At 42.9% G+C, this 25184-nt stretch overlaps 1 protein-coding gene across 4 annotated transcripts in view; it reads left to right on the top strand.

Moving 5' to 3' along the window:
• TMC5 (transmembrane channel like 5) overlaps positions 1-24522 on the top strand; it is a 54449-nt gene extending 29927 nt beyond the window's left edge. For 3 of the 4 annotated variants that reach the window (XM_068968727.1, XM_068968726.1, XM_068968729.1), the window contains 10 exons: positions 3135-3213; positions 4460-4557; positions 6120-6215; positions 8137-8212; positions 8396-8529; positions 13915-14088; positions 16276-16354; positions 22388-22492; positions 23682-23724; positions 24476-24522. In XM_068968727.1, the coding sequence (XP_068824828.1) occupies positions 3135-3213; positions 4460-4557; positions 6120-6215; positions 8137-8212; positions 8396-8529; positions 13915-14088; positions 16276-16354; positions 22388-22492; positions 23682-23724; positions 24476-24522 (931 nt within the window). The remainder of the gene's footprint in view (positions 1-3134; positions 3214-4459; positions 4558-6119; positions 6216-8136; positions 8213-8395; positions 8530-13914; positions 14089-16275; positions 16355-22387; positions 22493-23681; positions 23725-24475) is intronic. The other variant, XM_068968728.1, reaches the window with a different exon arrangement.
• The last annotated feature ends 662 nt before the right edge of the window (positions 24523-25184 follow it).

Here is a 25184-nt window from a genome sequence, read left to right as displayed (position 1 = left end):
CTTTGTTCTTTCCAGATCTTTTATATCTGCTGTCTCTAAGTTCCAGGCATCTTCAGAACTAGCACCACCTCTGAGGCAGTTTTCTCCCAAATTTGTTTTAAATTGGGTTTTCTTCGTCTTCTTCACTGACCCCTTTTCATATTTTAATCTTTGTGTCCTGTATTTCTGCTTTCTATTTTCCATAAATTCCTCTATATTTCTGATCTGTTTATGATGACTTTTTGTTTCCCACTGCTTTATGGATCTTTTAGATTTTGACTTTTCTTTTTTTTTTTATCATTTCAATAGAATTTGGATGTAGAGGTGATAGGTTCAGCATGATAGGTAATAGGCTCCAATGCTCAGCATGTCATTTTGATCTAATCACTTTATTTAATTTGCATTTTTCTGATCCCAAGAGAAATTCATTATCTTTTAATATATATTAGCCCTATATATTGCTTCACAAAATACTCAAAATCTTCTCTATATGCAGAGAAAATAAGAAAGCTCAGAAATAGGTTTAACCTGGAGTTATACTGCAGTGAATGTATTTAAATTCTGATACCAGTTCTGACATTTTCCCACACCACCAAGCCATTCTCCAATACACACAGATGGGTGTCCTACAATTTAATTCAACTCTGACACTGTGTACCTGAAGGTAGTGTCAGAATCCCACAGGGTAAGGCTCAGCCCCACAGGACTGCCCCCACTCGCTCTTCTGGAACCAGTTGCAAATCCACATTGTCACCTGGGCTTCTGACCGACCAACTACAGATCAGAGGTTCCAATGACCCCTTCCTTGAGCTTGAGAATTTGCTAGAACAGCTCACATGACTCAGAGAAACACTTTACTTACGAGATTACTGCTTTATTATAAAAAGCTATAACTCAAGAACAGCCAGGTAGAAGAGATGTGTAGGGCAAAGTCTATGGAATGCAGAGCTTCCTTGCCTTTTCTGAGATTTTCAGTCTCCCAAATACCATCCTGTCACCAAGCTAGAAGCTCACCGAGCCCCCCTCCTTTTGAGTTTGTGTGGAGGCTTCATCACGTATGCATGGCTAATTAAATGGCCACTGGTTCTGTGTTGTACTTAGTAGCTCAGCTGTGTCTAACTCTTTGCAACCCCATGGACTGTAGCCTGCCAGGCTTCTCTGTCTATGGGGATTCTCCAGACAAGAATACTGGAGTGGGTTGCCCTGCCCTCCTCCAGGGGATCTTCCCAACCCAGGGATTGAACCCAGGTCTCCTGCATTGCAGGCAGATTCTTTACCCACTGAGCCATCAGAGAAGCCCAATAAATTCAATCTCCAGCCCCTCTCTCCCCTCTGGAGTCTGCAATAGGCATGCTGAGTTCAGATCCTCTAAATCACAGGATTGGTTCTCACGGCAACCAGCCCCTAACCTTAGTAGACCTAGGGGCTTCCCAACAGTCACATTAATATAACAAAAGACACTTTGATAGCTCGGCTTACTTAGGAAATTCCAAAGGTTTTAGGAGCTCAGTGCCAGAAAAGGACAAGACCAAATGCATATTTCTTATCATAAATGACAATATCACTGTATAGAAAGGCATTAATCCAGTAGATATTGAGAGTCTATTATAGGCGAGGCACTGGGCAAGAGATTTGGGATCTAGTGTTGAAAAAGGCAAATCCTGTCTCTTCCTTCACTGTGTTGTTTTGTCTAATGGTTGGTTCTCAACCTTTAACCTGCCCCAGAATTGCCTGGAGGAATTGCTGGGCCCTATACCAGAGTGTCTGATTCAGAAGATCTGGGAGAGGGCCAGAAACTTTGCCTTTCTAACAAGATTACAGATGCTACTGCTGGTCTGCGGACCATACTTTGAAAATGACTGGTGTAGTGGTACATGGTTCTTGGCACATCAATATTGAAGACCTCTTAAAACCAGCAGTTATTGATTTCGGCAAAGTGACTAGGTTTAAGAACTCAGGCTGTTAAATCAGGTGGTCCTTGTTTTCAACCTTTGTCACGCCCCTAAGCAATCCGTGTGATCTTGTACAAGTTATTTCATCTCTCTGTGGTTCAGTTTCCTCATCAGTAAGATAGGCATAAAATACTGTCTACCTGATGGTAGAATGATTAAGAGGGGCGATTCGAAAAAATGTGTAGCATGTTTACTGTCCCTGGTGGCACCTGATGAATAGTATGTATGTGTACTACTACTACAGTGAGAAGTGAAATCAGATAGTTTGGATATGCCCTAAAGAGAGTGTTGGAGAAGCTGATGGCACCCCACTCCAGTACTCTTGCCTGGAAAATCTCATGGATGGAGGAGCCTGGTAGGCTGCAGTCCATGGGGTTGCTAAGAGTCAGACACGACTGAGCGACTTCCCATTCACTTTTCACTTTCATGCATTGGAGAAGGAAAAGACAACCCACTCCAGTGTTCTTGCCTGGAGAATCCCAGGGACGGGGGAGCCTGTTGGGCTGCCGTCTATGGGGTCGCACAGAGTCAGACACGACTGAAGCAACTTAGCAGCAAAAGAGAGTGTATCAGTCAGAATAAACGAGGTTAAACTGTGGTAACAAACATCCCTGCAACCTCCCCCCCCCCGACCCCCACTCCAAACTCACAGTATTTATTTCTTGTTCATGTTGCACGCCCTTGTGGATTGGCAGGGAAATTCTGCTTATGTTAGTCACTCAGGGATTCAGACTGATTGTCCTTCCAGAGGGAAGATGGTGAGTCTCACTGGCATTTAAATACTCTAGTCTAGAAGTGACACAAGGTGACGCACATTGTTTACGCTCGCAGCTTATTTGCCAGAACTAGCCACATGTGCTGCCCCCTACCAACCACAGGGGGCTTCCCTGGTGGCTCAGAGAGTAAAGAATCTGCCTGCAACATGGGAGACCTGGGTTCAATCCCCGGGTCGGGAAGATACCCTGGAGGAGAAAATGGCAACCCATTCCAGTGTTCTTGCCTGGAGAATCCCCATGGACAGAGGAGCCTGGCGGGCTGCAGTTCATGGGGTCGCAAAGAGTTGGGCACAGCCGAGCAACTAAAAGCGCATAACCACAGGGGGCAGGAATTTCCATCCTACCATGTGCCCCAAATGAAATGTCAGCAAACATCTCCCACGACTGCCATGGAAGTAACGATAGTTGTTTTCTCTTCATTTTTTAGAAATATCTTTCTGAAAATATCAATCATTGGAATTTTGTGTTACTATTGGCTCAACATTGTGGCCCTGGATAGTGAAGAGGTAAGATTCCTATGCCGTTTTGCTTTAAGCTTGGCTTTGACCATCAGGGAGGAAGCAAGTTTCTCAACAGTTTCTGCCGATGATATTAGAGTAGATACCATGTTATTTTTCCCATCCATCTGTCCATCTACATATACATCTATTCATCTATCCATCTATCCATCCATTCTCCTTTCCACCCTTCTGTCCATCCTTGGGCTTCCTACAGAAGTAACTAACTTCAAAAACTGACCATTTCAACCTTTCTGTTTATGCCAATCTGCTAAACCTCTAGGCCACTTTCATAATCAAGAAGATATAAATTCTTTTAAAATTCTTGAAAGACACCAAACTATAGAAACAGGAAGCTCAAAGAACACTGAGCAAGAAAACACCCAAAGAAAGAAGTAAATTAAATTAAAAATCAAAAAAACCCTCCAACTTGGCACATCAGATAGCATTACAGAAAACTAAAAACAAAGAGTAAGCCTTAAAATAAACTAGACTACTTTTTAAAACTTTACCTATAGAGGATAAAGAATAGGAAAATGCAGGGGGTTACTTTTCATAGTACTCAAAAATTATTTTTTGAGAGTCTAGTGTCAATTCTTAAGTGTTGAAATAAAAAATACACCAACCAAGATATCCATATTTGGTTAAATTATCCCTCAAAAGTGAAAGAAAAATAAAGACCTTCTCAGAAAAACAAATACTGTGGGAAATCATTTCCAGCAGACCTTTCACACAAGAAAGGTTTAAAGAAGTCCTTTAGGCAGAGAAAAAATGATATAAATCAGAAGCTTCAATATAAAGAAAAGAAACATGTCAGAGAAAGTATACATAAAAGTAAAATAAACTTAAAAAAATTTTTTAAGATGTTGATTTTTCACAAGGTTAATAAGCAAAAGGAATGGAGGCATTATTAGCTATTGACATCTTCTGCTCTTCTTGGCTAAAAAACAGGATCCAGAAGGCATAGGACAAAGATGAAAAGTGTTAAAGGGGAGAGGTAGTGAGACAGGAAAGTCTGGGTACATGAGGAGGGCAAGCCTTAATGGAGGAAGAAGGCACACAGAAAGAAAATAAACACTCAAAAATAAACTCAGCCTAGAGATGCATTTCTGATGAGAGTGGGTCTGCTTTTCTGGGCACTCCAAGGCTCGATCAAACTAAGCTGCCAGCTCCATTCTTATGAGACCAGTGGGGCAGGAGCAGATGGCAACAGCCTCCTCCCACATCCCAACTCTTATTTGCCTTTGCTTTCCAGTGTTGGGAAACCCTCATTGGCCAAGAAATCTACCGGCTCCTTCTGATGGATTTTGTGTTCTCTTTAGCTGATTCCTTCCTGGGGGAGTTTCTGAGAAGGTAAATATTTGTCTGTCTTGAGTAATTAGTATCTGCTGCTGTAACCAGAGCCATAGCGTTGGCTGAGCAGGAAGTATGGCTCCCTTCTGTACTCTAAGTGTACATTGTCCTAAGTCTGCCTATTGTCCTTAGGAATATTGTTTTCTTCTGAATTAACTGGAATTTCACCTTGACAGTTCTGTTGTCAAAGTTCATTTAGTTCAGTTGGCCCTTTATAACCACTGACTCTATGGACATGAATCTGAGTGAACTCCGGGAGTTAGTGGTAGACAGGGAGGCCTGGCGTGCTGCGATTCATGGGGTCGCAAAGAGTCGGACACGACTGAGTGACTGAACTGAACTGAACTGAAACCTCCTGAGAAAGAAAGTTCTACAAATGAGACACAGAAACTGAGTTGTTTGAAATTGTATCCACCATAGATCATTTTAATCTTCTAGTGTATGTATATTCTTCCAGATTTTCTGTGCACATCCTGCTTTGTGTGTGTGTGTGTGTGTGTGTGTGTGTGCGTGCTAAGTTGCAAAACTGCTATGGAGTTTGTGTAGTGAGAATGCCTTATCATCTTTCCATGTTTGTACATATAGATTTATCTCATTGTTTTCATTGAATTTAATTAATGCACTAATTTTTAATTTAGATTCCAAGTGTGCAGGATTGGGGCAATATCATCGTTGGCCCATGTATGGTCTTCTTTTATTTATTTACTCGTGTATTTTATAATAATATTATGAGCATCTCATTCTTAATAGACATTTACTTATTTCACAAGCTGCCTTAGTAATAAGATGGCATGACATAATGCTGATTCCTTCCTCAGTGGGTTGAATGCCAAATTTCCTCACTCAGTCTACCCTAACTCACTTTTAGTTCAGCCTCTGTCCAGGGTCTGGACATAAAGGTGAGAAAGTTTTTGTTGTTGTTATTTTGTTTGTTTGTCTTTTATAGCAGCTTTTTTTTTTGGCAATTCTTCTGTATGAAAACAAATCAAAATTGTCTCAACTTTCTTCAGAATAAGTGGGGACCTAGGTTTCCTCCTTGTGGATTTAGAAAACAGGGAAACACCATTAACTCAATAGCAGTAACTGAAAGTTGAGAATTTTTCAGTTTATTTGGGTTGAGAGGTGCTGAGTTTAAATATAGATTTAAACTATATTAAAATAAAGGTTTAAAAGAAAGATTTAAAAGCAAAAAGTGGTATAAAGAAGATAATAGGTGGGGGTAACTTAATCTCATTTAAATAATACCTATTTTAGTAAACCTATTAATAATTAGTTATCTGTTTAAGTAGCAGGTAGGATAATTTAAATAATGTTCTCTAGAAATTTTTGAACCACTTTAGCGGTATCTCCATTTGAATCCTTTGTGTTAATTCCATTTTCCCTTGATTCCCTCAATTATTTCTTTTAAAACATGCTCCTACTTGGAATTTTTCGAACATTTGCAAGGGTAGTCATAACTTTATTCCAAACTGGTGTAAGTTTGTCCTTCTTTGTTGATTGTGGGGAATCTTTTGAAGGGGGGAGTTCATGGTTTGTGTACTAACCTCATCATATTTTCACAGAATCATTGGGATGCGGCTGATCACAAGTATTGGCTTACAGGAGTTTGATATTGCCAGAAATGTGTTAGAACTCATTTATGCACAAACTCTGGTGTGGTAAGTTCTGAAATTTTTGGTTTGCTCAGTGGTTCCCACCTGACTGTGAACTTGGAGTTTTGGTGGCAATGCCCAGAATCTGTTGTTTTTCAAAGCTGCACAGGTGATACCAAATTCAGCCAATCTGAGGACCATGCATTCATGTCCCAGAGTATTCTCTTCCTTTATGAGGACTTCAGCCAAGAATCAACATGGAACAGGGACCCCAACCTGAAGGGCAACCTGGATAAACTTGGATTGTGGGGTTGGCTCTTCTACTCATTGAGGTCACTGAACTTCTCTGAGCCTCAGTCTCCTCATCTGTCAAATGCACATAATAAGAGCTGCCTTCAACTTAGTTGATGATTAAGTCAAGTGATATAAGAAATCTGCTCTACAATCTCAAATAGGCCATACAACTGTAAAACGCCTTATTTCCCAACTCTTTAAAGTTGCCCTGGGTGATTTGGTTATCTGCAAATAACTCAGTAATGTCAATGAATTTATTTTTGTAGGTGGTGAAGACTTTTTCTTTATGTAGTTTAGGTGGTGCATTTGCTTACTGCCAGGACGCCACTGGCAACTGGACAGTTTACAAAGTCCTTTTACCCGATGAACAGGATGCCACTGGGCAAGTTATATATAAACTCTTGCTAAACCTTCGTTTTCTAACCTGTTAATGGGGGAAATAGTAGCACCTACTTTATAGACTTTTGGTGAGGATTAAATGAGAAAATGCGTGCATTAAGTGCTTGGCGAGTAACTGACTTAGAAAGGTTTATAGGTAGGGATATCACACGACTGTTTTGTTATCCTTTTAAGGGCTCTTTTTTAAAATTTGTAGTACAAACACATAACCGAAAATTTACCATCTTAACCAGCCTTCCTATTTTGTGTGGCTTGTCTATCACTGGACTGTTTTTGACTTCATATTCTCTTTTATGTTGTTTGCTTTTTGTAAACTTAAATACATTTTAATGAGTCTTTATTTTATCATCATCAATGGAAAATCATATCATTTGACTTTAAATTGCAAGTCATTTGAAAAATAAAATCAAACCCATCATAAAAAGTACAGTTCTAGCTAGATGCTGCTATCAAGGCTCTCAGTCTAAAGACTACCTGTTTTTTTTTTTTCTTTTTAAGGAGGTTGGCAAATGTTAGGACTTAAAGACACCAGCACCCAAACTGATATTTTCTTCCTTTGGCCTCAGCAGCATTGGGGAGAATTAAAGAGGGAGGGCCCTTCTCATTTGTAATAATGCAGTTTAATGCCTGTCCTGGCAGGATGTCAGGCCTTCTCGAATGCCAGATGAGGAGGCGGAGTTCACGTCCCGCATTTGGGACCACCTGGGTGAGGGCTGCCCGGAGGCCATCTGGTGGTTTAACTAATGGCCGTGTGGGTAACGTTCTCTGCAGAATCTCTTTCCTAGAACTGTGGATTCTGGATATGATGGGGATTTGCCAGGTTTGACATACTGGAAGCAGTTCCCCTCTGTATGAGTTTTCTAGCACTTAGATAATAAAGTACCACAGGTACTTTAAATTTTGGCTATTTATTAAACAATAAACCGCACAAATTTATTTTCTCGCAATTCCGGAGGCTTGAAATCCCAGATCAAGGTGTTGGCAGGGTTGACTTCGCCTGAGGCCTCCATCCTTGGCCTGTAGATGGCGCCTTCACCCTGGACCCTCACATGTCTCTTCCCTCTGTGTGTTCGTTAGGCCCCACACGAGGTGAGTGACCTCATTTTACCATAATCGTCTCTTTCAAGCTCCTCTCTCCAAACACATTCTGAGGTATTGAGGTTACGACTTCAACAAATGAGTTTGGAGGGACACAATGCAGCCCGTCACACCCTCCCCCTTCCCCCCACACCCGTCATTAACCCGTTCCCTGTGCCTGCCCTGACCTCTGATGCTCATCCCCACTCTCTCATAGGATTGGAACCTTCTTCTGTCCTCTGCTGCCCTTTATCCAAATGATTACTCTTTTCATCATGTTTTACGTCAAAAATGTGAGTCAGTCTGAAGTTGGAACCAATTGGCTTTGCAGTCCCATATGACCCAGTGGTGGTTGGAATTGGGTGGGTTGGGGCAGGGGGTACTGGGAAGGGTATCAGGGAACTGGTGTCTAGCTGGGGTCCCCTTGGCCTGCTCCTCTGGCTGCACAAGGGAGGTGACTGCATCTCTTTCTTCAGATCAGCCTGATGATGAATTTCCAGCCTCCGAGCAAAGCATGGCGGGCCTCGCAGATGATGACTCTCTTCATCTTTCTGCTTTTCTTCCCATCCTTCACTGGGGTCCTGTGCACCTTGGCCATCACCATCTGGAGGTAGGAGATGGCAGCCTTGGAGGAGTGGGTGTTTTAAAATGTAGGTTTTATCATTCTTCATGTATAGTGAGACCAACGGATCAGAAGACGACTGCCACTGAAAAAATAATTGGTCAAGAAGCAACAGTTAGAACCAGACATGGGACAACGAACTGGTTCAAAATTGGGAAAGGAGTCCATCAAGGCTGTATATTGTCACCTTGCTTATTTAAGTTACATGCAAAGTATATCACGTGAAATGCAGGACTGGAAGAATCACAAGCTGGAATCTTAGCCATCTTATTTAAAAGTGTATAGTTCAGTAGAGTTAAGTATGTTCACATTGTTTAGCAACAGATTTCTGGAACTTCTTCATCTTGTGAAATTGAAAGTCTATGCCTGTCAAACTGTAATTTTACCTATCCCCTCCTCTGTCCTCCCAGAACTTTCTATTTTGTTTCTATGATTTGGACTACTTTAGATACTTCATGCAGAGTACATCATGAGAAACACTGGGCTGGATGAAGCACAAGCTGGAATGAAGATTGCCAGGAGAAATATCAATAACTTCAGATAGGCAGATAACACTACCTTTATGGCAGAAAGAGAAGAACTAAAGAGCCTCTTGATGAAAATGAAAGAGGAGAGTGAAAAAGTTGGCTTAAAATTCAATTCAGAAAACTAAGATCATGGCATCTGGTCCCATCACTTCATGGCAAATAGATGGGGAAACAATGGAAACAATGACAGACTTTATTTTCTGGGCTCCAAAATCACTGCAGATGGTAATTGCAGCCATGAAATTAGAAGACAGTTGCTCCTTGGAAGAAAAGCTATGACCAACCTAGATAGCATATTAAAAAGCGGAGATATCACTTTGTGACAAAAGTCCATATAGTCAAAGTTGTGATTTTTCCAGTAGTCATGTATGGATGTGGGAGTTGGACCATAAAGAAGGCTGAACACTGAAGAATTGATGATTTTGAACTGTGGTGCTGGAGAAGACTCTTGGGAGTCCCTTGGACAGCCTCTCTCTTTCTGCCATTAGGGTGGTATCATCTGCATACCAAGTTCCCTTGGTAGCTAACAGATGCTATGACCTAGGGATTAATAAATCCGAGTTTGGTCACCACCTAACACATGCCCAGTCTTGACTGGCACAGCCCCCTCAATTCCTGAAGGTGGTGCAGGTTCCCAGCTGGAAGAATCCAGGTCTCCACACAGAGAACAGAACGTCCTCTAATGAACTGAAAGGTCTGTCTGGTCAGGCTTCTTCTTACCCCTCCAACCTCACTTTCACTTTCTTGATGAGAGTTATAACCAGCCTCAGTTCAGTCCAGTTCAGTTGTTCAGTCGTGTCCAACTCTTTGCAACCCCACAGACTACAGGATATGAGGCTTCCCTGTCCATCACCAACTTTCAGGGCTTCCTCAAACTCATGTCCATCAGGCCGGTGATGCCATCCAACCATTTCATCCTCTGTCATCCCTTTCTCCTCCTGCCTTCAATCTTTCCCAGCATCGAGGTCTTTACCAATGAGTCAGGTTCTTCCCATCAGGTGGCCAAAGTATTGGAGTTTCAGCTTCAACATCAGCCCTTCCAATGAATATTCAGGACTGATTTCCTTTAGGATTGACTGGTTTGATCTCCTTGCTGTCCAAGGGACTCTCAAGAGTCTTCTCCAACACCACAGTTCAAAAGCATCAATTTTTCAGTGTTCAGCTTTCTTTATAGTCCAGCTCTTACATTCATACGTGACTACTGGAAAACCCATAGCTTTGACTAGATGGACCTTTGTTGGTAAAGTAATGGCTCTGCTTTTTAATATGCTGTCTAGTTTTGTCATAGCTTTTCTTCCAAGGAGCAAGCGTCTTTTAATTTCATGGCTGCAGTCACCATCTGCAGTGATTATGGAGCGCCCCCCTCCCCCCCAAAAAATTAAGTCTCTCGCTGTTTCCATTGTTTAGACAGCAAACAATGAGTCCCTTGGACTGGAAGGAGATCAAACCAGTCAATCCTAAAGGAAATCAGTCCTGAATATTCATTGGAAGGACTGATGCTGAAGCTGAATCTCCAATGCTTTGGCCACCTGATGCGAAGAACTGATTCATTGGTAAAGACCTTGATGCTGGGAAAGATTGAAGGCAGGAGGAGAAGGGGACGACAGAGGATGAGATTGTTGGATGGCATTACCAACCCAATGGATATGAGTATGAGCAAGCTCTGGGAGTTGGTGAAGGACAGGGAAGCCTGGTGTGCTGCAGGCCATGGGGTTGCAAAGAGTCAGACATGACTGAGTGACCAAACTGACTGACTGGACAGTAAAGAGTCAAACGAGTCAATCCTAAAGGAAATCAACTCTGAATATTCACTGGAAGGACTGATGCTTAAGCAGAAGCTCCAACATTTTGGCCACCTGATGTGAAGAGCCAGCTCATTGGAAAAGACCCTGTTGCTGAGAAAGATTGAAGGCAGGAGGAGAAAGGGACAACAGAGGATGAGATGGTTAGACGGCATCACTGACTCAATGGACATGAGTTTGAGGAAACTCCAGGAGATAATGAAGGACAGGGAAGCCTGGCGTGCTGCAGTCCATGGGGTTGCAAAGAATCAGATGTGGCTGAGCCACTGAACAACAGCAACAATAAATACAGACCCCAAAAGGAGGGGATCTGTCCCACCCTGGGGGCCACGTTGGGAGGAGGCACCGGCATCTGTCAGAGGCAGGGAGAGAGAGAGAAGTAAATCTGGGCAGAAGTCTTTACTGTGGTTTCAGTGGGAGGAGAAGGCAAGGCAGGGTCAGCAGGCTTAGGAGGGGCACATGTGAATAATCTCATTGGGCTCTGGGGTGGGGGGGCCATCTGGGGTTGTCTGGTACCTGGCGCTGGGGTGGTGGGAGCAGAGAAACAATGGCCCAGAGTGTGAGCGCTTGGGGAGGAGGTGGGGTGGGATGTGGGCTCTGGACTCATTGGTTTGCATATGAAAGACGTGCTTTGTAGGCTAGCCCTGGGAAAGACAGTCTCTCTAGCATCAGTAAGGCCCCAGATGTTACAGATCAGAAAATGCTTCATTCAGTGTTTAGCCCAAGATCCCTTGGTAACCAACAGATGCTATCACCAAGGGAGGAACACATCTGAGTTTGGTCACCACCTGTCAGGTGCCCCGTCTTGACTGGCACAGACCCCTCACTTCCTCCAGGTCCTGCAGGGTCCCAGCTGGGGAGAAGCCTGGTCTCCACACAGAGAACAGAACTTCCTCTAATGAACTGAAAGGCCCCATCTGGTCAGGCTCCCTCTTACCCCTGCAACCTCACTTCCCATGGCTCCATCCTTCCCCAGCCTCTCAGTCTGTTCAGAGTCATCTGTTTGAAGCGCTCTACCTGCTCTCTCTGCTTGACCTTCTCTCCTCTCTCAGCTCGAAAGTCCTGTTGAAGATCTGCCCTTCATGACCATCCCCATCTTCTGTGCATTCCCTTTTCCTCCCTTTTTCTCTCAGGGCAGTTTCCTTTCTTCATTTCCTAGTTCACGCCAGAAATGCCTTTGAATCTTTGTTTAATTGTACCCTCACTGCTTGACCATCTTTCCCATTAGAACCTGGGAGGGCAGGTATCATGTCTGTTCTGTTTACTGTGGGCTCGCCAGGGCCTAGTATCTAGCACAGTGCCTGCTTCTGATCTTGAGGAGACAGCAGTGAGTGGTGGCTTGAAGCAGGATTGTATTTCCCTGCCCAGGAATTGAACTTGGGTAGCCTGGGTGAAAAGCAGGAATCTTAGCTGCTAGACCAGCAAGGGCTAGAGGCTAGAAGCAAAATTTCCCTGGCTCTTGCCATGCTTGAAAGCAAGAATGTTGTAAGGAGGCAAAAACTGTAAAAACAGTTTTTTTCTACAAAAAAAAAACTGTACAAAATTTATTATTAGAGATGCAGTACAGTAAGTGGGAGAGCACACAGAGAAACAATTTTTTTTTTAAATTTAAGACAAAGGCAAGGCAGAGATACACACACGGAGAGAAAGAATGTGAGCTTCCTCCAGTAAAGAGGAAGTGAAATCATTTATCTAGGGCATTTTTTCTGGGTCTTCGTTTACCTTTGGCCAATTATCTTGATTTTCCACACCTTACCTGCCCTGGGAACTTTCTCCAACATGTGTGCATACCTTTTAGCCAAGATGGATTCTAGCACAGAGGCCTGTGGGAGGCTTGGCATCACCTATTATGGGGTGGTGCCCCCTCCTTTTCAACCCCAAGGAGCCTTCTGCAGAGGAGGTCTCCTTGACCTCAAGAATGAGAAAATGTGGTCTCTTTATCTTTTATCTGGGCAAGACTGAGCTCCTCTCTACCTCTGCCATTGCGTGTGTGCTAAGTCACTTCAGTCGTGTCTGACTCTTTTGGGATCCCATGGGTTGTAGCCCGCCAGGCTCCTCTGTCCATGGGGATTCTCCAGGTAAGAGTACTGGAGTTGGGTTGCCATTTTCTTTTCCAGCCCTGACCATTATTGTTCTCTTAAAGTGTCCACTGGAGACAAAGCCAGGTTTTTACCCTGTTCCTGTGGTTATTTCTATCTGGATGTGTAAACAGAAGGCTGAGTGTAAATGTCTCACCTGGAGCCCATCTATGTCTTGCCTCGAGAAATATAAACAGGAGGCTAGTTGTAACTGTCTAGCCTGGAGCCCATCTATCTCCTGCCTCAGTTACAAGTTCAGTGGGCCTTTGTCAAATGAATGAGCAAATGAATGCACAAGGGAGTTGACTTTTTAGAATACCTGTAGAACTTGAACTTGGCAGCTTCAGGGCAGGCTCTTCTGTTGTGTGATGTTCTCAGTTGTCTCACCGCGCTGGCTCTTTTCTCTCTTCCTAACCAGTTCTTGGTGCCCTCTAGTTTCTGCTTGTTCACAACTGACTTCATGTGGCCATTATTACAGCTCTAGCTTCCCTAGTGTTCTTGCCTGGAGAATTCCAGGGACGGGGGAGGCTGGTGGGCTGCCGTCTATGGGGTCGCACAGAGTTGGACATGACTGAAGCGACTTAGCAGCAGCAGGAGCAGCTTCCGTAGATTACAGCCTCCCCTCTTCATATTTCCTAGTTCAAGTTCCTAAGGAAGAGAGTCCTATAGCCCCAGTTCATTTCTTTGTGCCAGGACATGGCTGAGGTCACAGCCTGGTCTTTGGATTGGTGACGGTTGGATCAAGTGATAGTGCTGTCCAAAAGCTGGTCCTCAGAATACAGGTCATGAGTACAAAACACACCAGCCGGGCCTGTGAGCGAGAGGGTTTCCTTTGGAAGGGGATGTGGATGGAGCAGGCAGGGATCACTGGTTCCAGGTTAAGAGCCCAGAAAGGACTGGGCTAGTCTAGAAAAACTATACCTGAGTCTGGTGCTAGAGATGTTTCCCTGTCCCTTGTTTTATCAGATTGAAACCTTCAGCTGATTGTGGTCCATTTCGAGGTCTGCACTTCTTCATTGACTCCATCTACAGCTGGATCAACACCCTGAATGACATGTCCAGCTACCAGTGGGTTGTTTGGATCTACCAGAACCTCATCGGGAGCGTGCACTTCTTCTTCATCCTCACCCTCATTGTCTTGTAAGTGGGGTTCTTCGGAAGACTAGAGCAGGAAACACCCCATCAACTCAGCATGCGGGCGGCTAGGCTTGGGAGGGGCGGGTGTTTGGTGGGAAGGTGAAGACTGCAGTGTGGCTCCATGTTCTGCATCATCCCAACTCTGCCCTTGAATTTTTCTAGAAGTTATTTAATATCTTGTCCTTTTGGGGGGTCTGTTTTATGAACAAAGGAACACCTGCTCTGCTCCTTCTTAAGAATTAAAATGAAAACAAAAAGAAAAAACCTGGGTGTGAGAATGCTTAGGCAAATTACTGTGTGATTCTTTCTGAGGTTGTGACTATCTTAAAGTGGATTGGGTGTTATTGATATATGGGTTAGTGTACTTTCATTTTCAAACTTTAAAATGATTTCTAACTTCTTATGAAAAAGTGGAAGATCTGCCAAGACTGGGCTCCTTTTCCTGCAGGAACAGTTGGTCTGCTGATGGCTGCTCCTCTTTAGAAGCCAAATTCTGATGGCTGAGCTTGTCCATCCTCACACAGAGACACAACTCAACAGCACAGACTAGTGGAGCCAGCTGATGCCAATTGTTGAGTGACCCACCCCGCCAAGCCTGGATTTTACAGGTGGAAGTGATGACTTGCAGAGACAGGGATAGTTCCCAGGCTGTAGAGTCTATTTATTGTAGAGGAGGCTGGAACCTGGGTCTCCTAGCTGTTGGTCATGCTCTCCCTCCCAACATTGGTTTGCCTTTGGCCTCCTTACTTAAAACTGGAAGTTCTCTCTTGCTCTTCCAAACTTCTAATTCCCTGGGGAGCTTGTGAGAAATGCAAACTCTCAGACCCTACCCTGACCTATAGCATCTGCATTTTAACAAAATCCCAGGAAGTCTGTATCACACGGAAGTTTGAATAGCACTGTCCATATTCCCAAATTCTGGCTACATATTAGAATCATATACACTGAAAAAATACTGCTCGGGAGTTCCCTGGTGGCCTAGCGGTATGGCTTTTGAGTTTTCACTGCTGTGCCAGGTCTGAGAACTGAAATCCCACAAGCCAAGTGGCCAACATATAAATGAATAAAATAAGTTAAAAATACTGTTAAGGACTTCCCTGGTGGTCAAATGGTTGGGAATCTGCCTGCCAATTCAGGAGACACAGGTTTGATCCTTGGTCTGGAAAGATTCCAAATGCCTTGGGGCAACTTAGCCTGTGCACCACAACTGCTGAAATCTGTACTCTGCAACAAGAGAAGCCATGGCAATGAGAAGCTCGTGCACCGCAACTAGAGAGAAAGACTTTGTGAAGCAACCAAGACCTAACGCAGCCAAAAATAAATCAATGTGTTGTTGTTTGGTCCCTAAGTTGTGTCTGACTCTTTTGTGACCCCAGGGACGGTAGCCCATCAGGCTTCTCTGTCCATGGGATTTCCCAGGCAAGAATACTGGAGTGGGTTGCAATTACCTTCCCCAGGGGGATTGTCTGGATCCAGGGTTTGAACCCAGGTCTCCTGCTTGACCAGCGGATTCTTTACCACTGAGCCACCATGGAAGCCTCCAAATAAATAAATAATAAAAATACTGTTAAATGTTTTCACCACAGAAAAAGAAATAATAATCACATGACATGAGGGAGTGTTAGCTAACACCATGGTGGTAATCATATTGCAATATATAAACGCGTCAAATCAACACCTTAAGCTTACTCAATGTTATATATCAATTCTGCCTCAATTTAAAAAAATTAATGTAGAACTAGATTGGGGTAAAGTTTGCATAACTATATGAATTAACTAAAACTCATTGAATTACACTCAAAATGAGTACATTTTGTAGTATGTCAACCACGCCTCAATAAAGCTATAAAAAGAAGAAAAGATACTGATGCCTGCCCTCGTGCTCAAAAAAGCTCAATTAATTGATTTGAGGAGGGGCCACAGCAGGAGTCTTTTCTCCACTTCTCAGGTGATTTATGTGTAGAATCCTGAGAACTATTGCTAAAATGAAGTTAACCTCTAAGTCACCCAGATACATCTTTGCAGGAATGCTGGCTGGGCCAACATCCATCTGTAAGCAAATATACGAGTTCCTATGGACCCAGTTGAAATTAGGAGCCTGCAAAGCATTGGAGAGGGTGTCTGCCATTCTTTCTTTCCTGCAAAGCATTGGAGAGAGCGCCTGCCATTCTTTCTTTTCTTCTCTTCCAGAATCATCACTTACCTTTACTGGCAGATCACAGAGGGAAGGAAGATTATGATAAGACTGCTCCATGAACAGATCATTAATGTAAGTCCCATTGGACCCCTTTGTTACCCTCCCCACCTTTAACACTCTGCAATGAAAATTTTCAAACATCATCCAATGTAGAGCATAGTAGAATGAACCTTCCCACCACCCAGCCCTGACCACCATCAACATTTGTGTACTTTCGTGTCTTCTACACTGTCCCTTTGCTGTAAATCTCTGGATTATTTTCAAGCAAATCCTGGCCTTTATATCATTTTATCTATAGACTCTTTCATATACTTTTAAAAAACATAACCACAGTACCAATCATCATACCTAAAAAAACTAATGATACCTTACTATCATCTTATAGTCAGTCAAAGGCCAAATTTCCCCAGTTGTCCAGTTAATGTCTTTTTACAGCAGGATTACTCAAGTGAAAAATCTGCAAAAGTGTCACATGTTGCATTTGGTTGATGTGTCTTTAACGTTTCTTTCAATCTCTAACTGTTCACACCTCCCTCTTCTCTTGCCACTTATTGTTGAAGAAACCAGGTCATTTGTCATGCCGTAGTTCCCTCATTCTGTATATTTCTGAATTTCAACCCTGCAGTGGTGTTTAATAGGTCGTTTTTTTTTTTTATTTCCTGTAAATGAATGGTGAAATTCAAAGACCTGATTAAGTCCAGATTAAATTTTTTAGCCAGAATAATTCATAGGTGAGCTTTAAGCCAATATTTCTCATGGCATTACCTCATAACATAAAAGGTTTGATTGTCTCCTTTTTTGTATCTTAAGAACAATCTGTGTGCTTGGTCAGCTAACCTATCCATCATAAAGCTTCCCAGAAGTCTTTGAGCTAATGGATTTAGCAGCCTTTGATGAGTATAGTCATAGGGTTGCAAAGAGTCAGACATGACTGAAGTGACTCAGCATGCACGCACGCCTTTTTATTCATTGTCCATTTATTTCATTAGGGATTGCAAAATAGTGGTACTCTAATTCTAGAATTTCTTCTGCATTTATTAGCTGGAATTCTATAAAAGAAGAATTTTTACTCATCAACTGTTAGAGCACCTTCAAATAGCTTCAGGAGAGGAAAGATGAGGTTAAATACATGAGTCCCTTTATTTCAGTTCAGTTCAGTTCAGTTCAGTTCAGTCGCTCAGTTGTGTCCGACTCTTTGCAACCCCATGAATTGCAGCACACCAGGCCTCCCTGTCCGTCATCAACTCCCGGAGTTCACTCAGACTCACGTCCATCTAGTCCGTGATGCCATCCAGCCATCTCATCCTCTGTCATCCCCTTCTCCTCCTGCCCCCAATCCCTCCCAGCATCAGAGTCTTTTCCAATGAATCAACTCTTCGCATGAGGTGGCCAAAGTACTAAAGCTTCAGCTTTAGCATCATTCCTTCCAAAGAAATCCCAGGGCTGATCTCCCTGTTTTGAAAATGATGATTTGGTCCTCCAGTGTATTCGTTTGCTAGGGCTGCAAAGCAAAGTACCACAAATGTGGCAGCTTAAAACAACAGAGATGTATTGCCTCACAGTTCTGGAGGCCGGAAGTCCAAAGCCAAGTTGTCAGCAGGGCTGCTTCCTTCCGAAGCTCAGAGCAAGAGTCTCCTCCCTACCTCTCTCATTTTTTTCTGGTGGCTGCTGACTGACCCTTGCGTTTCTTGGCATAACTTCATAACTCCCATCTCTGCCTTCATCTTCACGGGGTCTTTTTCTCTCTTTGTTTCTCCTTCTCGCCTAAGGACTTCTCATTGAATTTAAGGTTCATCCTCATCCACGATGATCTCATATATTAAAAAAAAAAACCTGAAATTTAATTACATCTGCAAAGACTCTATTTCCAATAAAACTATATTCACAGGTGGTGGGGTTTGAATAAGAATAATTTAAACATATCTTTTAAAAAAGGAGACACTATTCAACTCACTAAACCTAGAACCTCCAAATATGGCCAATAAGAAGCTATCATTATGAATTCATTAACTATGTGTTGGCATCTTTCAATTGTAATCATTTGTTTATGCTTAAAATAGTCTCATCCTTTGCTAGAGGAAATCCTTTTGAATTAGCTCCTCAGTTCTTTTGACATGATCCCAGGCGTCTTTGGTTGCTTCCTTGTTCTCTGCAAAGATAAGATGGTCTGGACTCATCTTGTTCATTTCCTGTCTCAGAATAGGAATTAGGCATTTCTTCAAGGAGTCCTGATCAAATGGTATTTAGAGATCAAAGTCTGGACATGGTGAGATGGTCATCGCTACTGGACTAGTTCCCTTTTTCTCTAAATACCAACGTAACTGTGAGCACTTATGTCTGAAAATATGAGGAAGAAGCAGGACACTGTAGGAGTCTATCTGCTTGAATCTTTGGGGCTTCAGATTAATTGAGTTGGCACATTTTGTACTGTAAAGAAAGAGCATTGGCTAGTTGTTGATGTTGGCCAGTCGCTAAGTTGTGTCCCACTCCTTGCAACCCCATGAACTGCAGCATACTAGGCTTCCCTGTCTTTCACTATCTCCTGAAGTTTGCTCAAATTCTTGTCTATTGATGCTATCTCACCATCTCATCCTCTGCTGCTCTCTTCTCCTTTTGTCTTCAATCTTTCCCAGCATCAGGGTCTTTTCCAATGAGTTGGCTCTTCATATCAGGTGGCCAAAGTATTGGAGCTTAAACTTCAGCATCAGTCCTTCCAATGAATATTCAGGGTAGATTTTCCTTTAAGACTGGCTGGTTTGCAAGAAGACTTGTGGTCCAAGGGACTCTCAAGAGTTTTCTCCAACACCACAATTTGAAAGCATCAATTCTTAGGGGCTCAGCCTTCTTCATGATCCAACTCTCACATCCATACATGACTACTGGAAAAACCATAGCTTTGCCTATATGGACCTTTGCTGGAAAAATGATGTCTCTGCTTTTTAATATGCTGTCTAAGTTTGTCATGGGGCTTCCCAGGTGGCTCTAGTGGTAAAGAACCTGCCTGCCAATGCAGGAGAGACATAAGAGATCGAGGTTTGATCCCTGGGTCAGGAAGATCCCCTGGAGGAGGGCATGGCAACCCACTCCAGTGATCTTGCTTGGAGAATCCCATGGACAGAGGAGCCTGGTGGGATAGGGTTCATGGATCACAGACGCAGTTGCAGCTGAACCCGCACACCCTCTAGATCTGTCATAACTTTCCTTCCAAGCAAACATCTTTTACTTTCATGGATGCAGCCAACATCCACAGTCATTTTGGAGCCCAAGAAAATGAAACCTGTCACTGTTTCCAGTTTTTCACCTTCTATTTGCCATGAAGTGATGGGACCAGATGCCATGATCTTAGTGTTTTTGATGGGTTAGTTAGCTAAGCTCTTTCCCACCTATCCCCAGAAACGTTACCCATAGTTTCCTGATAAAACATTGAATGTTTGGGGCAAGTCTTATGAAGATTTCAATGTGGGAGGGATTTGATGTTAAATCTTTCTGTTGTAAGAGTAGTGTCAGGTAAACTCAGGAGTTACTGGAATGGCATCATTTCAGGAAGGCACCATAAACATCATGCAGATCTGCCTGCCTGGGAGTCTTGCCTGGAATGTGGACCACAAAGACAGGGTTGCTGTCTCTAAAAGAACTCGAAGAGACTGGGAATAGGCTCAGGAACAGTCCTTTCAAAACTCCTGGTTCCTTGTTAAAATTGCAAATTCTTATTACCCTTCCTTCCTCCAAGCAATGGAGGCAACAGATAACATGTTGTTGAGCACTTATTGATGCCTGGCATTGTGCTAAGTGATGAACAAAGATTCTTATTTAATTTTTACTACTCACTTTATAGTGCATTCATTTCTTTAACCTCTATTTTTAAATTAAGGAAATGGGTGCTTATAGAGTGAAGCAACCTGCTCAAAGTCACAGGGCTAGTAACAGTGGGATTTGAATCAGGCAGCTCCTAAGTTTATGCTCTCAGCTACAGTGCAACTTTGCCTCCTGAGTCAAAATTCTGTTGGGCAAAGCCTATGAGTTTGCAATCTCTCCAGGTAATTCTAATTCACACTAGAGTATGAGAACAGTTGCTACAGACCAGAGATTTTCAAACAAGTTGGCCACACCCAAGACAGCTGGGGAACTTGTTAAAAGTCCCAATTACCATGGACAGCGCTTACTTACAGAAGAATTTCAATTACTAAATGTAGAAAGAATGAGGGAAATAGAAGGCCATTATAAATCAAATATCGCAGTAATAATTGTTGCAAGCAAGATCCACTGGTGGATGCTAAAATGAGTGGGTGAAAGTTTAGGAAGAAACAAGGGCATGGAAAATGGGATTGACCTAGACTGGACAGACCATGAGGTGAGTGCTAGTTCACCTCAGCACTCTCTTATCTGTAATAGACTCATAGGAAAGTGATTCCCCCTCCTGGGGAAGGCATAACCCATTCCTTTGCTCTCTTTCCCAATTCAGGAATTATTTGTCAGGGTCTACTTTGTTAACACAGATAACTTAAAAAATTTTTTTAATATATTTATTTATTTCTGGCTGTGCTGGGTCTTCACTGATGTGTGGGATTTTCTCCAGTTGCCCTGAGCAGGGGCTACCCTCTTGGTGCTTGCTGTGTACAGGCTTCTCATTGCAGTGGGTTCTCTTCTTGTGACTCCCAGTGAAAGGCTGTTGCTGAACCATGAAAGATGCCGAGATTCTTGGCCTCTGGAGGAGAATTCAATCCGGCGCCAGAGACGAGGCTTGATCACTCAGAGCTTTTGTGTAATAGTGTTTTATTAAAGTATAAAAGGGATAGAGAAAGCTTCTGACAGACATCAGAAGGGGGCAGAAACAGTGCCCCCTCGCTAGTGTTAGCAATGGAGTTAGATGTTTTTTAATTACTTATTACAGTGAATCAAAAGAATGTCTGGAGGTTGGAAAGACCTTACTAGACCCACTCCCATAATTGACATTTTAAGAAAACAGAATTAGCCAGAAGGTTTTTTCCAGAGAACATCCTCGAGCAGGATACATTATTGTTATATAATCCTAAGGAATGTAGAGGAAAAAAGTTTGTCCTTTTCTCCTCCTTGAGAATTCCAGACCCTTCTCTCCTTGGGGACCGCTGGACTTCTTATCAACCTGCCTAGGAGCTGACTCTCAGCAGGCTCTAGAGCACAGGTGCAATAGTTGTGGCGCATGGGCTTAGGTGGTCCGTGCATGTGGGATATTCCCGTATCGGGGATTGAACCTGCGTCTTCTGCACTGGCAGGTGGATCCTCTATCACTGAGCCACCAGGGACGCCCTTACACAGATAACTTTGACAAAGGAAATATATCTGATGTTCTTCAATGCAGAGCTATAAACTTTGACATTCTCAGTGGAAGGACATGGCAGAGCCAGGCAATGCTGGGCACCCAGAGAGTGTTCCAGGGCAAAAGGCATGCCAAGAGGAGGGATGCTATAAACCATTTGTCCTGGGCCCTCTGACAATGGTGTGTAGGTTGCTTCTCACAGCAGACTAGAGAAAGCTACTACTCAGCCTGCTAGGATAATTGCTTTAGAGGAGAATATTACAGTTTAGGAAGGCTATGGGGGTTAATTTGGTTTTGCTGTGAGATGTCTCTTTTCTCTTATCAATGTGGCAGCAGTCTCCAGCCTCCACGGGGTCCAGGACCCTGTGTGGTGTGCTCTGCTTAGTCACTCAGCTGCGTCTGACTCTTTGTGACCCCATGGATTGTAGCCCGCCAGGCTCCTCTGTCCATGTGGCTTCTCCAGGCAAGAATATGGGAGTGAGTTGCCGTGTCCTCCTCCAGGGGATCTTCCCAACCTAGGGATTGAACCCAGGTCTCCTGCATTGCAGGTGGATTCTTTACCATCTGAGCCACCAGGGAAACCCAAGAACACTGGAGTGGGTAACCTATCCCTGCTCCAGGGAATCTTCCCAATCCAGCAATCAAACTGGGGTCTCCTGCACTGCAGGCAGATTCTTTACCAGCTGAGATCCTAGGGAAGCCCGTCCAGGACCCTACCTGCCTAAAAATCAACCTTTCCACCATTTGCTTCTCAACCCCACACCATCATTCATTCTCCATAATTTTGTTTTTGTTTTCCTTCTTGGCAGGAGGGCAAAGACAAAATGTTCCTGATAGATAAGCTGATCAAGCTGCAAGGTATGGAGAAGAGAGCAAACTCCACCTTATTTACACCGGAAAGAAGAGATTTGGAGGTGAGGCTGCAGCTGCCTTGGGATCCCTGTGACACGGATGTGTCCTCCTGTGAAAAGTGCATCAGGAGCTAGAATCACATCTGGGCCCTTCACTTTCTGTGTTTTAACATTTCTTTACTTTTATTTTAAAATAGAGTATGCATTCACCATATTCTATGCCTGGCCATGTTCTAGGTAATGCAATATCATGGTAATATTGTGGTAACACAGTAAGGCCGTTCCCTCCTGGAGGTTGCATACATCTTTCTATTACCCAGCCATACAGAAGTGTGTCCCACTGGGATGAAAAATGCCTTGAAATTTCTCCCCACTAGGTTAATGCTTCAGTGTGTATTCTTCCAGACCTTTCCCCCAGGCATCTGCACACATCCATACATCTACTAACATTCTTTTTTATTTATTTATTACAAAAATGGGCTATATTTTATACCTAACTTCCCCTCTCCCTGCTTAATACTGTATCTCAAACATTCTTTCAGTTTGTACATACTTGGACATTTGGATTGTTCCTAGTTTTTTTTTTAATACTAAAGACAATGTGTAATGAAACCTTTTTATTATAGTTTTTGTATGTGAGTGTTTTATCTGCCTCAGGCATATGCATGATAATGTTAACAGATATTGCCATATCATGCTCTTAAAAAGGTTTTGCAAATTTTATTCTTACCGAAAGGGTTTGAGAGATCCCTAGAACCCTGCTCTAGTACCAAAGCCTGCACTGACTTCACTGGTATCCTAGAAAATGTGGATAAACAGTAAACCCATGTTAATTCAAATGCTACTACTTTTAGAAGTTATGATCTTGTCCAAAGAGACTGCCATGTTGTTTATTGTCTGTGCAAATTAATACCATCAGCATGATACAGGTAAGGGACTTAGAGGCCCAGCTCAAAATTCTATCACGGCAGGGACAATGACTGTACCTTTGCAGCCACAGGTCTAATATATTACCTGGTATGTTTTAAATGTTCAGTAAATATCTGTGAAATGAAAGATTAAGTGAATGGAATCACTGTCTATAAAAAATAAAACAGAACATATTTGATATTTCTGCGACTGAATCTTGACCTTAATCTGTCACCTCTTAATTTTAAAATGGTGGGGCTCGCAAGTCTTATCACCTATGCAGCAGGATCTGAGGTCTACACAATTTTCTAATGATGAGATTTCTTGTTTTCTTCTTTTTTAGCAATGGGGCCCTCTGCATGTCAGGCAACATGATGCTGCTCGAGGTGAGTAGCCGACTGGCACTGAAGAAGGTCTGATTCATCCAGATGATAGATCCCAAGACAGAGGGTCAAAACTGCTTCTAGATTCAGTCACTGGCCCAAACTGGCTTCAGCAAAAACTCGAGAATACTTCTTGCCTTAGGCATAGCCAGAAGCACGGACTCACAGGATGTCATAAGACCTGGTTTCTTTCTGTTCAGTTCTTCTCCATGTTATCTCCTTTCTCATATGATCTCTAGATAATCACAAGACAACTTTATTAGCTTCTTGAATCTTTGCAGTTTCAAGTCTAGTGGTCAGGAGACCCAGAATTCTCTTTATGTTTCATTTGATCTGATTGGGTGATGTACTCATCCATGAATCAGTTGCTGTGATCAAGATACTGTGATGACTTCATTGGCCAGATCTTAGTCACAGGCCTTATCTTAGATATAGGTGGTACAACATAGAGACCACAGGAGCTGAGAGAATAGAGAAAGGTAGTTTTCCAAAGAAAACCTGTGACTGATGCCAGAAGGGGAATGAATATTGGGGAGGAAATGGACAAATGAATAAACCCAGTCATCTTTTTGGAATAGTATTTCTGATACCTCCAATGGTGGGAATTCAAGGGGGAAAGTTGAAGAAACTTAGAAGGAGGAAGCAGAGAAAGCCTGAGAAGCTGTGGGATCTTGAAAGCCACTTTGGTCTTTCCAGTGGAGATATGGGCCAGTGTGCATCTGTGCTAACATCTCTTCTCTTGTATCAAACCCAGACCTGAGATTCAGGCAATCATTTCAAGAAGATAATCCAAAGGCCTGATAATTATCGTGGCACCAAGACACCAACCAAATAAGGAAAGAAGATAAAGATGGAGCATCTTCCTCCATGCCGCCTGGGCCTTTAGGAGCTTCCCAGATGGGAAATTCAAAACTTTAGCCAGAAGTGGAAACTGACTACAATGTAAATACTGAAGTAAAATTGGGCATTCCCTGTTGGGTTTTTTAATACCTGAATTGCTGATTTTTCCAGACAAAATATTTGAGATTTTCCAATAAAGACAGTTGTAGTATTTGAACTAGTTCACAAAAACCTGGGAAGAGTTACAGTTTATCTTTAAGAGCTATGTAATGAATTCTTGGGTCCTTAGAAATTTCCCCTCCTAGTACTCCCAGACCTGGCAAAGGTTTGGAGACTGGTGCTAAGACAAGTGGTCCAGCCTGAATAAAAATGTGATCCTTAATCAAGGATGTGAAACCTCTAAATTGTGGAACTTGCCTTTTTTCATGACTTGGAACTAAAAATAACCCCATGTTACCCCAAAGTGAAAGACAACCAGAGGTCTCATCTATGAACTTTGTTGCGTATTGAGTACACAAGTCTTTCAGATTGGACTGGGGTGGGGATGTGTGGACTGGAATTCTGTCCCTGTGAGGTTTTATACATGATCATCAGTCTTAGGTTGAACCAAACATGAAATCAGT

This window comes from Capricornis sumatraensis, chromosome 3 (assembly GCF_032405125.1).
Source record: "Capricornis sumatraensis isolate serow.1 chromosome 3, serow.2, whole genome shotgun sequence".
Taxonomy (NCBI): domain Eukaryota; kingdom Metazoa; phylum Chordata; class Mammalia; order Artiodactyla; family Bovidae; genus Capricornis; species Capricornis sumatraensis.
This window is presented reverse-complemented; position numbering and strand designations above follow the sequence as displayed.